Genomic DNA, 12,375 nt, shown 5'->3' on the forward strand with positions numbered 1-12,375 from the left:
AAAAACTCAAACCAAACAAAGAAGTCCAAAAATAACATGTCTAACTTCTAAGAAACTGTAGACCAAACGCCCCCTTAATCCTTTTTTTGCTCTTCTTCTAAAGTTGTACTGTCTCTCTCTTTACCTTTTTAATCATTTTTAAAATCTGTGCTTAACCTTACTGTGATTTCGTCAACTTTATCCTCTATTTTTACGTGCAAATTCTCATAACAGTGCCATTAAATTCTTTACTTTTATATATGAGGTAGGATCCTTGGATATCAGTGTCAAATTTGAAGTTTGACACCTTGTCTGAGAGCCGTAAGATCAAAAAAATCAATGGCGTCACATGCTTACAAATCAGAGCCATTGATCTTTTTTGATCTAATGACTATCAGATGAGGTGTCAAATTTCAAATTTGACACCGGTGTCAAAGGATCCTGCCTCATATATATATATATATATATGGGGTTTGCTTTCGTCGTTTAACATGACCACAAAAATTTTTTTACACACAATATTTTGTAGGACTCACATGTTTTGAAGAAAAAAAAATTACGGCACGCAAAATGAATCACTAGAACATAACATAATTATTTTTCCTACAACATAACTTTTATAAAACTCTCTCTATATATATATATATATATATATATAAACAAAAAATAGGAAGGGATTACCAAAACAAATATGAAATAGTGAATGAAAGAAATTATTTTGATAAAGCAATATTTTTATAAAAATTATCCCATAAAATTTTTTAACCATAAAATAAACTAATTCAAAGACGAAAATTCATATAATAAGATGGAAAAAGATGATGTTACCAAAAAAAAGAGATGGAAAAAGATGACTATTATTGATTAGTACAGAAAGAAAATGAGAATTTTGTTTCAGCTTAGGGATGTTTTGTTTTGTGAGTATTCATCATGTTGCTTGCACTTGCACACACTAGTCAGTCTCTGAAAGAAAGAAGTGTCAGTTATAATAACTAATAAGCAAAACAGAACGCGGATTCGGACAGATCAACCATGAAGAACGAGGATAACAGCAACAGGGAACAACATCAGCACAACAAAGACACCACCATAGGAATCCTCGATACCCGATTCAACCAGACCCTCAGAAATGTTCAAGGGTATGTGGTTTTTAATTCCCCCACAAAATACTCGTTTCTTCTGTTAAGTTAGTTGCTTGTAGTTTTTCCTCAGGATTTCAGAAAAATAGGGCATTTTCGGTAAATCTCACGATCTCGATAATTACGCTGCCCGATTCGCTGATCTTCAACTGCTAATTATTTTATCGGTGGGATTTAGAAAACCCATTAAACATTTTGAATTTTTTTTTGAGATTAAGATCACGAGTTCTGATGGGTGGAATTCAATGACACGGTTAGTAATGATTCATGCTTGTCTGATAGAACCCAATTTTGATGTGATCCGTGAAATCAAATTGGATGGCTTCTTTTCATTGTGTTCTGGATTATTGCTATGAAATGCGGGGATAATGGAAGCTAGGAAACATATGGATTCTTGATCGAGGTTTTAATTCTTATCAATTATTGATTTATGTATTTGCAGCAGGTTTGCTTGCAGTTAAAATGGAGATGATAAACCAAATTCTTTCTGAGAGTCAGTCTTTGAATTGCATTTTTTTTTTTTTTTTTTACAAATTTTTTTGCTTAACAGGACAATTATTCTTAAAAAAATATTTTTATATATCATGCATTTGCATAATTGGTATTTCATGTTTAATTTTTCTTCCTCTTTAGCGGGTTGACTAATTATACTGTAGTTTTATTTTTATTTTTTCATTATATATTTGGTTTCACCTACAACGATAAGCATATATGCCTTGGATACAATTGATGGAAATTCATATTCTTTCTTTGTCAAGGTTACTCAAGGGTCGTAGCATTCCTGGTAAAATATTATTGAGCCAGAGGGTAGAACCGCCAGATTACTCAAACTTATCCTCACCAACTTACCAAAGGAGCTCCTCATACAGTGATACTGGCACAAGTGATCACACATCTGAGAGAGTAGAGGTGATTTTAGCATTCATATTTCGTAGTTAGATCATCTCATATATCTCTATAAGACTGATGTGTAGCACTTCATCAAGTGAGACTTCTACTTTTAACACAGGAGGAAGTTCACAGTACAAGCAAACCATTCGGTATTTCCAATGAGAATAAGTTAAAAATATCAACCTCCCTCGTAGAGAACCCGCCTGAAGAAGTCCAGAAATCTTCCATGGGTGCTAGAGCTACAGATTCTGCAAGAGTTATGAAATACACTAAGGTGCTTTCTGGGACGATGGTTATATTAGGTATTTTAACTTCTGTGTTTCTATTTTCTTTTATGGTACTTATTGACTTCTTCATCATTGCTCTGATATGACCACATCCAATTATGGAACTAACATATGTAATTCTAAGCTGTGTGCCCAGATAAAACATACTCATGTCTTGCCTTTGCCTATAGATATTTTTATTGGTAGGGTTCAACATAAATTGCTAGAAAAATCGCGAGCATTCCCATTTTCAAGTTGATATCTTTCATGCCCTTGATTGTCGGCCCAAATTGTTGTTCATTGTCAAGCATCTAATATTCATGTTTGCATCCTCTGTAAAGTACTTGTTCGTCAATAACATCCATTTAGTTTCCCATTTTTTAGTGACGAACTGATGATACACACCTTATATTTCTTCCTTTGAATCTACACTGTAGAGAAATTACGTGAATTAGCTTGGAGTGGTGTTCCAGATTATATGCGTCCTACGGTGTGGAGACTTCTCTTGGTAAACTCTATGATCTTCAGCTATGTGTCTTGCTCAAGCACATACTTTCATGATAGCTATCTGTCACAAGACACAAGAAGCATGATAACAATAAAGTTTGGAGTCGAGATCAGAATTTATTAGGATATGCGGAAACTTATTTTATTTTGGTGATATCTGAATTAAAAAAAATCTTTAGGGTGGGCTGCTGAGTTATTCTTTCATAAAGAGGTCTTAATATTGCTTATATGAAAATTGTTTTGAAACAATACCATGCAGAAGACTTTTGAAAAGAAAAATGAGGAGTATATACCCTATAGATAATCATTTTTACGTAAATAGGTCAACTGCATGCCAGACATGTTTTCTATGGATAGTTTCTTTTCTTCTTGGAAATTTAAAGATGAACTGACAACAGGGATATGCACCTCCTAATTCAGATAGAAGGGAGGGAGTTTTGAGAAGGAAGCGACTTGAGTATCTTGACTGTGTTTCTCACTATTATGATATTCCTGATACGGAACGCTCAGATGATGAGATCAACATGCTTCGCCAGGTATTCTCAGCTATAACATATGCCTATCTTGATTGTTTGCAAAAATAAGGTTCTTCTTTTTCACTGCTTGCATTTTATGTTTGTTAGATTGCTGTTGATTGTCCAAGAACTGTACCTGATGTTCCATTCTTCCAGCAACAGCAAGTTCAGAAATCACTAGAGCGTATTCTTTACACATGGTTAGATATTACTGATACCCTGCTTTTTGGGCCTGATATCATTTTTAGCCTAGTGTTCATTGTTGTGGATTTTTTTTCTGAGGTCTTAGCTTGGTGAAGAAAGTTACATAAGGTTTAGAAGGTGCAACTTATACTTGCTTTTTGGATACTGTAATCAATCTTGTTTGAAATAGTTAGTAGATGAGTTATTGCTGTAGGTTAGCATATGCAATGTAGCATTTATTGCTAAGCTCCAATAAACTGGTGGTACGTATGATGTATTAACTTGGTCCATTTCAGACTGATCCTAGATTTGGTTCCATTTATTGTACTGAACTGAACGATAATCTTGATGGACACCATGAGAAGATTACTTTCTAGAAACAGTTTCAGCATTAGGAACCAGCATGATGGTGTGAGTTACCTTAAGATGCATTTTTTTTACACTTTCAGAAGATGCTGAGAATAATTGCTCTGGTCTTATGTACTTTTGTTTCTTCTTAGCAGCAGTTTAGAGCAATAACTTGAGAAAAGAAAATAGGAAAAAGATGCTAGTACCAGAAAGGACCTTTATGATCTAGCTTTCCCATTTTAAGTGCATGATGCAGTTATTGGATGGATTGCAAGTTTTACCAGTGATAGATACACTGGAGCTTTTTAATTTGGGATCATACTTGTTGACTAATTTTTGAATACTAAATGTAGGTTTTTATTATTATAATTGTTTTACTTATATGATTTCCTGATCTTTTGCCAGGGCCATTCGGCATCCTGCAAGTGGATATGTCCAGGGGATAAATGATCTTGTTACGCCGTTTTTAGTTGTTTTCCTATCAGAATACTTAGAAGGGGGCATAGATAATTGGTCAATGTCTGATTTATCTTCAGATAAAATATCTAATGTAGAGGCTGATTGCTATTGGTGCTTGTCAAAGTTGCTTGATGGTATGCAAGACCATTATACATTTGCTCAACCAGGAATTCAAAGGCTTGTTTTTAAGTTGAAGGAACTGGTCAGGAGGATTGATGGTAACCTTCTTCTCAGGCCTGTTGCTTTTCTTAAATTATCTCTATAATTGCATTAACTTAAATGTCCCACTTGTGCATATAGATTTGCATCTGTATTAATTTTACCAAACCTTCATTTTTGGTTTGTTACTCTCTCCCTTTCAAAATTATCAGTTGTTTAAGGTTTTTGTACAAGGATTAAAAAAGCCATTAAATACCCTAAATTTTAAGGAAATATAATTACATTTAACGAAATTATCCTCTCACCACTTTATGAAGATACCAAGAGATAAGGATAAAATTGAAAAAAAAAAATCCCTTCTTGTTTTTCTAAAATGATAGATAAAATGAAACAGAATTTCTTCTCTACGTCTACTAATAATTTGAAATGGGCGCAGTATATTATTATTTGTATATCTCAAAATACAATCTGATACTGAAACTTTTGAGCTTGCACCAGAGCCTATTTCAAGCCATATGGAGCATCAGGGACTGGAATTTCTTCAATTTGCTTTCCGCTGGTTCAACTGTCTTCTAATCCGCGAGGTTAACTCTGAAATTTTTTATTATTTTTTCCTTATAAGTGCAATAGTTTTCTCAAGAACTTCATATATAATTGATAACTGACTGCATATCAAGTCTCAAGGGCTTTAGTTTGATTGGGGAGAAACAATGGACTACAACAAATTTTTCATGATTTTATGCTTTTTAAGTCTGATGTCTGATTTATGTAATTAGATACCCTTCCATCTCATCACGCGGCTTTGGGACACATATCTAGCTGAAGGAGATGCCTTACCAGACTTCCTTGTGTATATATTTGCCAGTTTTCTTCTAACGGTGAGCCAGCATGTTTTGGCCTTTGCACTAATACAGTTTATTTGAATTAAATTTCATCCTATAGCCAAGATGACAAGGAATGTGATTTATTATGTTATTTACAGTTAAACTCGAGTTTTGTACTTTACTAGCAACCAATAGCCATAATCTGATATGCTATTGCTGGTTCCGAAGTACTGTATAATCTTGCATCATTGTCTGACGGTTTATTGATGATTATGGTTGACATCTTATATAGTTAAGATATAAGATTTAGTCTCCATTTAGACGGGTTGTATTATGCAGTGCTAAACCCATCCGTTATCATTCAATACATTGGTTCCATTTAGAATGTGAAGTTAAAGAAATTTAGCCTTTTCTTAATCCTTTTTATGTATTCTTTATTGTTACTGCCAGGGTCTAGGAGGGAACGTTATTTAATGTGCATTAAGTTTGCTTTGTGGAGAGTGCAAAATTTTAGCATCCTAGCTATACTTAAATCTATTCCCTGATTTTCTATTGCCACTTAAAAGAACATAATCTAGTTATGCCTTTCGTTGTCTCCTGTTGCATTTAAGTATGGTTGATTTGGTGATTTACGTATCCCTTTTTATATTTTCAGTATGGTTGCTTTAGATTATTTGCATATATTTTAGAAATGATTATATAGTAGGAAGTGTATATTCTCTGATCTCTATCATTGTTTTCTCAGTGGTCAGACAAACTCCAGAAGCTTGATTTTCAAGAGTTGGTAATGTTCCTTCAACACCTTCCAACTGAGAACTGGACTCACCAGGAGCTCGAGATGGTACTTTCCCGTGCATTTATGTGGCACAGCATGTTCAACAACTCTCCGAGCCATTTAGCTACCTGAGCAAGGAATTGTGATTTTGTGTAATTTAGTTATTCTGAAGTGTGTGGTGCTTTTTATAGATAAACTAATTGTTTAAACCAATTTTCACATGTATTTTGCTTGTAATATCTTGTAAAGGACAGAAAAATAAACAGGAGATAGAGAGGTAGAGGCTATTTTTGTTGTATTAATTTTTTTAACCAATCATAGTTGCCTTCCATATCTTTAGTAGACAATTTCTTGGTTGTATTCATGGGTTTCAAATTCAATTATATTAATGATTTGGACCGTTTGGTATGATTTTATATCAAATGATGATTTCGCTTAGTTATCTTGAAGCTGCAAGTAGGCTTGTGGCAGTGTGTTGTGAGATGAGCAAAGTTTGATAAGCCAATGCAACAAGTATTTTCATTTTGCATTTGCCGTGTAATAATAAGAATCATATAATGTTTAGTAACACGACAAGAAGCCAACAAATAAGGCACAACTATGCTCTGCTAATATATCGTGGCACAAACCAAGAGAAAACGAAACGAGCTTCAAAGCATATAGCTGAAAATCAACGGTTTCTTTCAACAAGCCAAGATCAAATAATAACATAATAACTCGATTTCCGGGATAATAGCCAAGCTCTGCCGCAAAAACCATTCCTCATTATTATTATTAAAATCAGAAGTACAGATGATATCAATATTGCAGCATCACCAGTATATAGCTACCTGCCATGCCTAAGCCATTGCAACCTATCACGCAACATTACCACCAATTCGACAGTCGCCACCAACAATCACAGATATGTTTGAATTGAAGCTCCAAGTTTGAAGGCTCCCAGTCAGCCTCCAGTAAAATGATACTACAATACAATAATGAAGTTTCATCTACTATCCATCACTCCAACAAGACCATCATCCACTGCTGGAAATTTTCATGCAAGATTGAGATATCTCTTTCTTCCCTGAAGACATAAAGGCAAATTTCTAAAACACAAATTTACAGAGAAAAATATATACATATTCATGCAGGATGGGGAATTGATTGGGTACCACACTATGTACGAAATTCTTTGATTAATAGAGCAGTTATTAATGTGGCTGAAAGTTCCATATTTTACCAACTCAATGTTCTCCACTTTTTCTTTCAATTGAAGCACATTTTCCCTAAGCTATTCAATCAGCTAACCCCATAGTTGAATAGTTTTGGGGGGTAAGGTCAAGTTCACAACTGCTTGGGAAAATAGAATGTTGTGGATTCCAAATAAAAAGAGAACCGGGTGCTATAAAGCTATCACTATGCTTTAAAAATAGATAAAGAGAAAACAAATTGTTGCATGTAACAAGATTGAAACCTTACATGTATTTGGTCGACTTCTTTAAGGAATTTATCGGGTGATTCGACATAGTCAACACATTCCTGTTTCAAAGTAGCAGCCAGCTCTTCTTGTCCATTCTTTTCAAGGTTCCTAATCAATATGGTAAATGTCAACTTATCAGGTGAACACCCCAATGCATTCTCTTTCATGGATCCGTATATCTCCATTGCCTTGTCAATCATACCAACTTGTAAATACGCCCCAATCATCTCAGTACACATCCTCGTATCCGGTTTCAACCCTCTTTCCACCACCTCCGAAAACAACTCTTCAGCTTCCTCAATCATCTTGTTTCTTCCCAGCAACAATATCATGTCAGCATATAACGACAGCATCTTATCATATTCTGGTTCCTCGCGAATGAAGTTGAAAACCTAAAGAACCATTTCACCCAAGGCTCATTTTTTTTTCCTACCTCATGCTAATTTAATTCCATTAAAAAAGATCAAAATTCTAACCCTATGATCAGGAAAGCTATGAAGGTCAACATCTTTTTCCTTCCAACCTCTTACAATCATTTTTATATTTATTGGATCAAAATCAAATCATCATCACTCTTATAAATTATTTTGTAAATGTTGATTTTACTTTGATTCTCAATAACCATAAAAATAAGTATAGGTCGTAAGAAGAATGAGGTTGTAAATACAACTTAAGAAGTTGTAAATATAATCTTCTCTAACAACACATTTAGGGTTATATTTATCTCATTTTACATAAGAGAAACAATTTTCCTACATACACAAAAGAGTTCCACCACTCTTTTTTTATCTCTCCTCTTATCTGTGGGGCCCAATTGTAATTTTATTTCGATAACTATTTTCCTACATATTTATGGCTTTAATGTTTTTATAGTAAATATAGATATTTATATTTACTCTCAAAACGACATCGTTTGGGTTAAAAAAGAATTATAATGAGAAAAACTATTATAATCCTTAAATAAATTATAATTAAAAAAATATCTTGATTTCTATTTCAAAATAATATTGAATATTGTTTTGGGCTCCACATAAATAATTTATTTTAAGCGGTTGAAACAAACCCTATATTTATATTATATTTCTCTAACAAAACTTACATTAACATTTAAATTAAACAAATATTAAAAAAATTGAAATGAAATTAAGAGAGAGTGGGTTACCTTGAGGGATAAATGGAGTTCATTTTGTCTTTGTAACTCAGCCAAGACGTCTAAGAGGTCACGATTGAGAAGCCTAGTGAGGCTTGAGTTGAGAATTTGATGGAGCTTCTCAGAGGATTTGGATTTGGCGAGTTTGAGTGCATGAATCACTTGAATGCTCTCTTTGGACAATACACATTTAGAGCGTGGCCGTTTACTGTAACTGGAGCGGAGCCCGCATACTATCACTTTTCTGTCGTTGATGTTCTGAAAATCGATACTCGTCTTTTTTAAGAAACGCCGTTCCTCATTTCCACAACGCCTGAAGAAACTCCATAGAGTCAGCGATTGATTTGCTCTTAATATCATGTTCGTCCGCTCTTCTATTTTCCTCTCTTCAATTACTCTCTCTCCGGAGACGACAAGAGAAAAAAACTCACCGCCTGAGTTGCCTCCCCTTTATGATGTAAATAAGAGAAAAAATGGAAGATGCTAGGAAAATAAGAGAAAATTAGCATAATCGAAATAATTATTAATTTCGTGCGTTCCCAAAATATGCGTTATGTTAATTTAGATGAATATAAATATTAAATTTAGAAAAAAAAATATTTATCGTTTTAAATTACGTAATTTTATATTATTTTTGATTAAAAAAATAATTTTGACATATATTTGATGATTTTTAATAAAGAAAAATATTTACTATTTTAAAAGATATCATTTTATGTTATTTTAGATAAGATGACGTTATTTTAATGCATAATTATAATTTTTATATCCTCTCTTTTTTACTTTCTCTCTGTTCTTAATTTTATGAAGAATTTCACTTGTGATTTAAATTCAGCGTAAAACAAAGAAAGGGGGGTGTTTGACGTACTGTCCCTTTTTCATAATAATATATCTGAATGTTACACAGTTAAAAAAAAATTCATAACGACTAAGCTACTTAACTACTATAAACGAGATATGTGTCATTCTCCCATGTCAAAAGTAGTCGTCTGGTGTAGCGACTGTAGCTACTTTTTCTCAAAGTCGTTGGGAAATTAATCAAACATTAATAATGCTTATTATAAACATTATTTTACAAAAAGCAATAATTCAATAAGATAATAAGAATCTATTTATAATTATAATCCTATGTTAAGAGAAAAGATTTTAAAAAAAAAACATATTATTTATCCTAATATTTCTACTCCACAAAAATAATTATAATTAAATTAAATATATACAACACAGATATTCAATATCCACATACACACAACATCAACAATTCACTTTGAAGAAACTTCTCAGCTCAACAAGGACATTTTGTCAAAAACAACAAATGCATGAAAAGGATGGTGTGAAGCTTCATCTAGTTTTCAACAATGAAAACAACCTCCAACAGCACATGTATTTTCCCTAAAAATAACACTTATAATTATAACTACACCATCTTTATAACAGAATAAAATGAAAGGATGAAAGGAGCTTTTTTTTTTTACTTACCTGCAGGCTGTGAACTTGAACTTTCCAAGGGACAAAAGCTTCAACTTTGACAGCTTCAAGCTCGATCTCTGTTGCGGTGGAGGAAGTACACCGTTCAGGAAGGTTGCTAGTGGAGTAAGAAGATCGTGGACGAAGGAGACGATTAAGAATGATTGTCTGCACGTGTGGAAGGAGGTGGGGAAGATGCAATTATAGTCGCTATATAGGGAAGCTACTATAGCCCTCTTTTCAGAAATTTTCTTGTAGCTCTGCACTGTTCAGAACCTCTCTATACCAAGGGTATAGTAGCTGAATAGGGAAGCTACTTTGGTGTGCGTAGCTGGAAAATTTGCTACTTTGGCCATTCCATTAACACGTGGGCAACCAAACCAACAGGGGATAAATCTTAAGTAGTACAGTAGTACCCACTGCTCAGTACTACTTTCATACATTTCATGACATTTGGAAACAATAACTCACGTCAGCTTTCTACGTGTCATTAAAATTTTTATTTTATTTTTTCGTTTTAATGTTTCCATCTTTCATTTCACTTGCCTTCTTCCTTCCTCCTCCCGTAACATATGCTCTCTTCTTCTATCATTTCTCTCCCACTGTCTTTTTGTCTTTCATCTCGATTACAAATTCGGAATCCCGTCTGTGGTTGTGCGCTAGGGTTTCAGACGAGCGTTAGCGAGTGTAGATGATTGCCTCTCATTAGTTCTCATTTCCCCAAATTAACCCTAGCTCTCAGCAATCAAATAGTCTTTCTATTTCACCTTCGTCCATTTGAGCACATAATGTAGTTTTGATGTGGAAAAGGTTTTTCTTCTTTTGATTATTTATAATCGATGTTATCTGTGTTGTTATTATACATTGTTCCTTAATTGCAATATATCTGTGTTTGGTGTTGGTGATAATTGGTTTTGTTCCGTCTCTTGTAGAAAAAAGATGTCGTTGGGCTCATTGCTGAAGTTGTATTTATACAATTCGACCTTGCTTACCTAAGTTAGTTTTTTCTTAATCCATGAATCATATTTTAAGTATTTTAATAAAATAATTTGCTAAGCTACGCTACATATACTTATCGTTGTTATATTTTTAATAGTGTCAAATTGAATGTAATTCTGCATATTGTTCCAGGTGGGTATGTGGTGATGCAAAAATTATTTGCATGATGGTGGGATGATGGCCTGATAAATGTTCGATGCAGTAAAGAAGCAAAGGTATAAGAAACCCATGGAAAAAAAGCGGTCATTGTGAAGTTGCTTGGGAATACCACTGAAAGAGGTCCTTGCCAATTCGAATATCACTGAAAGTAGAAACTATGTTACTTCAAAGGAAATGCACCAATGAGGGTTGTGGTTTGTCCTTATGATATTCTTATGGCATTAAACAAATGTCGTGTCTGTGAGACGAAGGAAGTGTCTTGATTTTATTTTCTTTTTTCTTAACAGTGGAATATGTGAATCTCATCTTTATTTGGCTTTTTATTCTTTGTGTAAATAACCAGTTGTGATACTGGAAAAACCTCCCTACATATAATGCATTTTAGGCACCCCAAAAAATGGGTCCTCTGTTCGAACTGCTTTATTCCTGGTTGTTAACGTGATACTGTTTTTTTTTTCTTCATGTTATCCATTTAATATTCTCCCTATTTTCGATTTTGCTTTCTCATTCCACCTTTCCCATCATGTACTGCTTGGCAACACAAAATAATTCTTATTCCTGGATGCAAACATAAAGAAATGCAATCTGTTTACTACACATACAATACGAAAGGGTGTCCTATGCTTAAGGTGTACAATGTACAGACTAATTTTTAGTCCCAAAGCTAAAAGAATATGCAGCAATCATACAAAATGTGAATTTCAAACTGCAAACAAGATTATGAGAAGCACTAGTTAGGGCTCAGCTTAATGATGTCTTACACTCGATACGTCTGATTATAAATGTTTGCAATGGTTTAAAAAAACAGTGCAGTCACATTAAAGAACCAGAAATCGTGGATTGGATAGATCAACAGAAGCCAAAAAAACTACAAACAGATATCCATAAATTAGGAATTATCATCAGAATTCTTCAATGGGGTAAAAAATATAATACTTTCCCATAATATTTGACTTCAAGTATCCAAAAAATTAGTCTGTACATTGTACACAATACTTACAACTACCAAAATGGCATACCAATGAGTTAATAACAAAATAATATGAGAAGCTAGATAAATACAAAAAAAAGCATATTCATTTGGGCAATTGAG

The 12,375-nt window shown here is 33.6% G+C and overlaps 2 protein-coding genes across 2 annotated transcripts; one reads left to right on the forward strand and one right to left on the reverse strand.

Annotated features, from left to right (window-relative positions):
* The first annotated feature begins 901 nt into the window (after window positions 1-901).
* LOC133308521 (GTPase-activating protein GYP1-like) lies at window positions 902-6,407 on the forward strand. The gene is made up of 10 exons (XM_061509143.1): window positions 902-1,118; window positions 1,877-2,027; window positions 2,128-2,311; window positions 2,713-2,783; window positions 3,181-3,318; window positions 3,406-3,497; window positions 4,234-4,505; window positions 4,945-5,030; window positions 5,223-5,324; window positions 6,016-6,407. The coding sequence occupies exons 1-10, from the start codon at window positions 1,012-1,014 to the stop codon at window positions 6,175-6,177; spliced, it is 1,365 nt and encodes a 454-aa protein (XP_061365127.1). The 5' UTR covers window positions 902-1,011; the 3' UTR covers window positions 6,178-6,407.
* A 235-nt stretch (window positions 6,408-6,642) lies between these two features.
* On the reverse strand, window positions 6,643-9,125 carry LOC133308544 (pentatricopeptide repeat-containing protein At1g62350-like). Its single transcript, XM_061509174.1, has 3 exons — window positions 8,670-9,125; window positions 7,507-7,899; window positions 6,643-7,111 (listed from the first exon to the last, which is right to left on the reverse strand). The coding sequence occupies exons 1-3, from the start codon at window positions 9,015-9,017 to the stop codon at window positions 7,082-7,084; spliced, it is 771 nt and encodes a 256-aa protein (XP_061365158.1). The 5' UTR covers window positions 9,018-9,125; the 3' UTR covers window positions 6,643-7,081.
* Window positions 9,126-12,375: the final 3,250 nt, after the last annotated feature.

The sequence above is a fragment of the Gastrolobium bilobum genome, unplaced genomic scaffold (assembly GCF_033153095.1).
Source record: "Gastrolobium bilobum isolate Gb01-03AN ecotype WA unplaced genomic scaffold, APGP_CSIRO_Gbil_v1 utg2193, whole genome shotgun sequence".
NCBI classification, from domain to species: Eukaryota; Viridiplantae; Streptophyta; class Magnoliopsida; order Fabales; family Fabaceae; genus Gastrolobium; species Gastrolobium bilobum.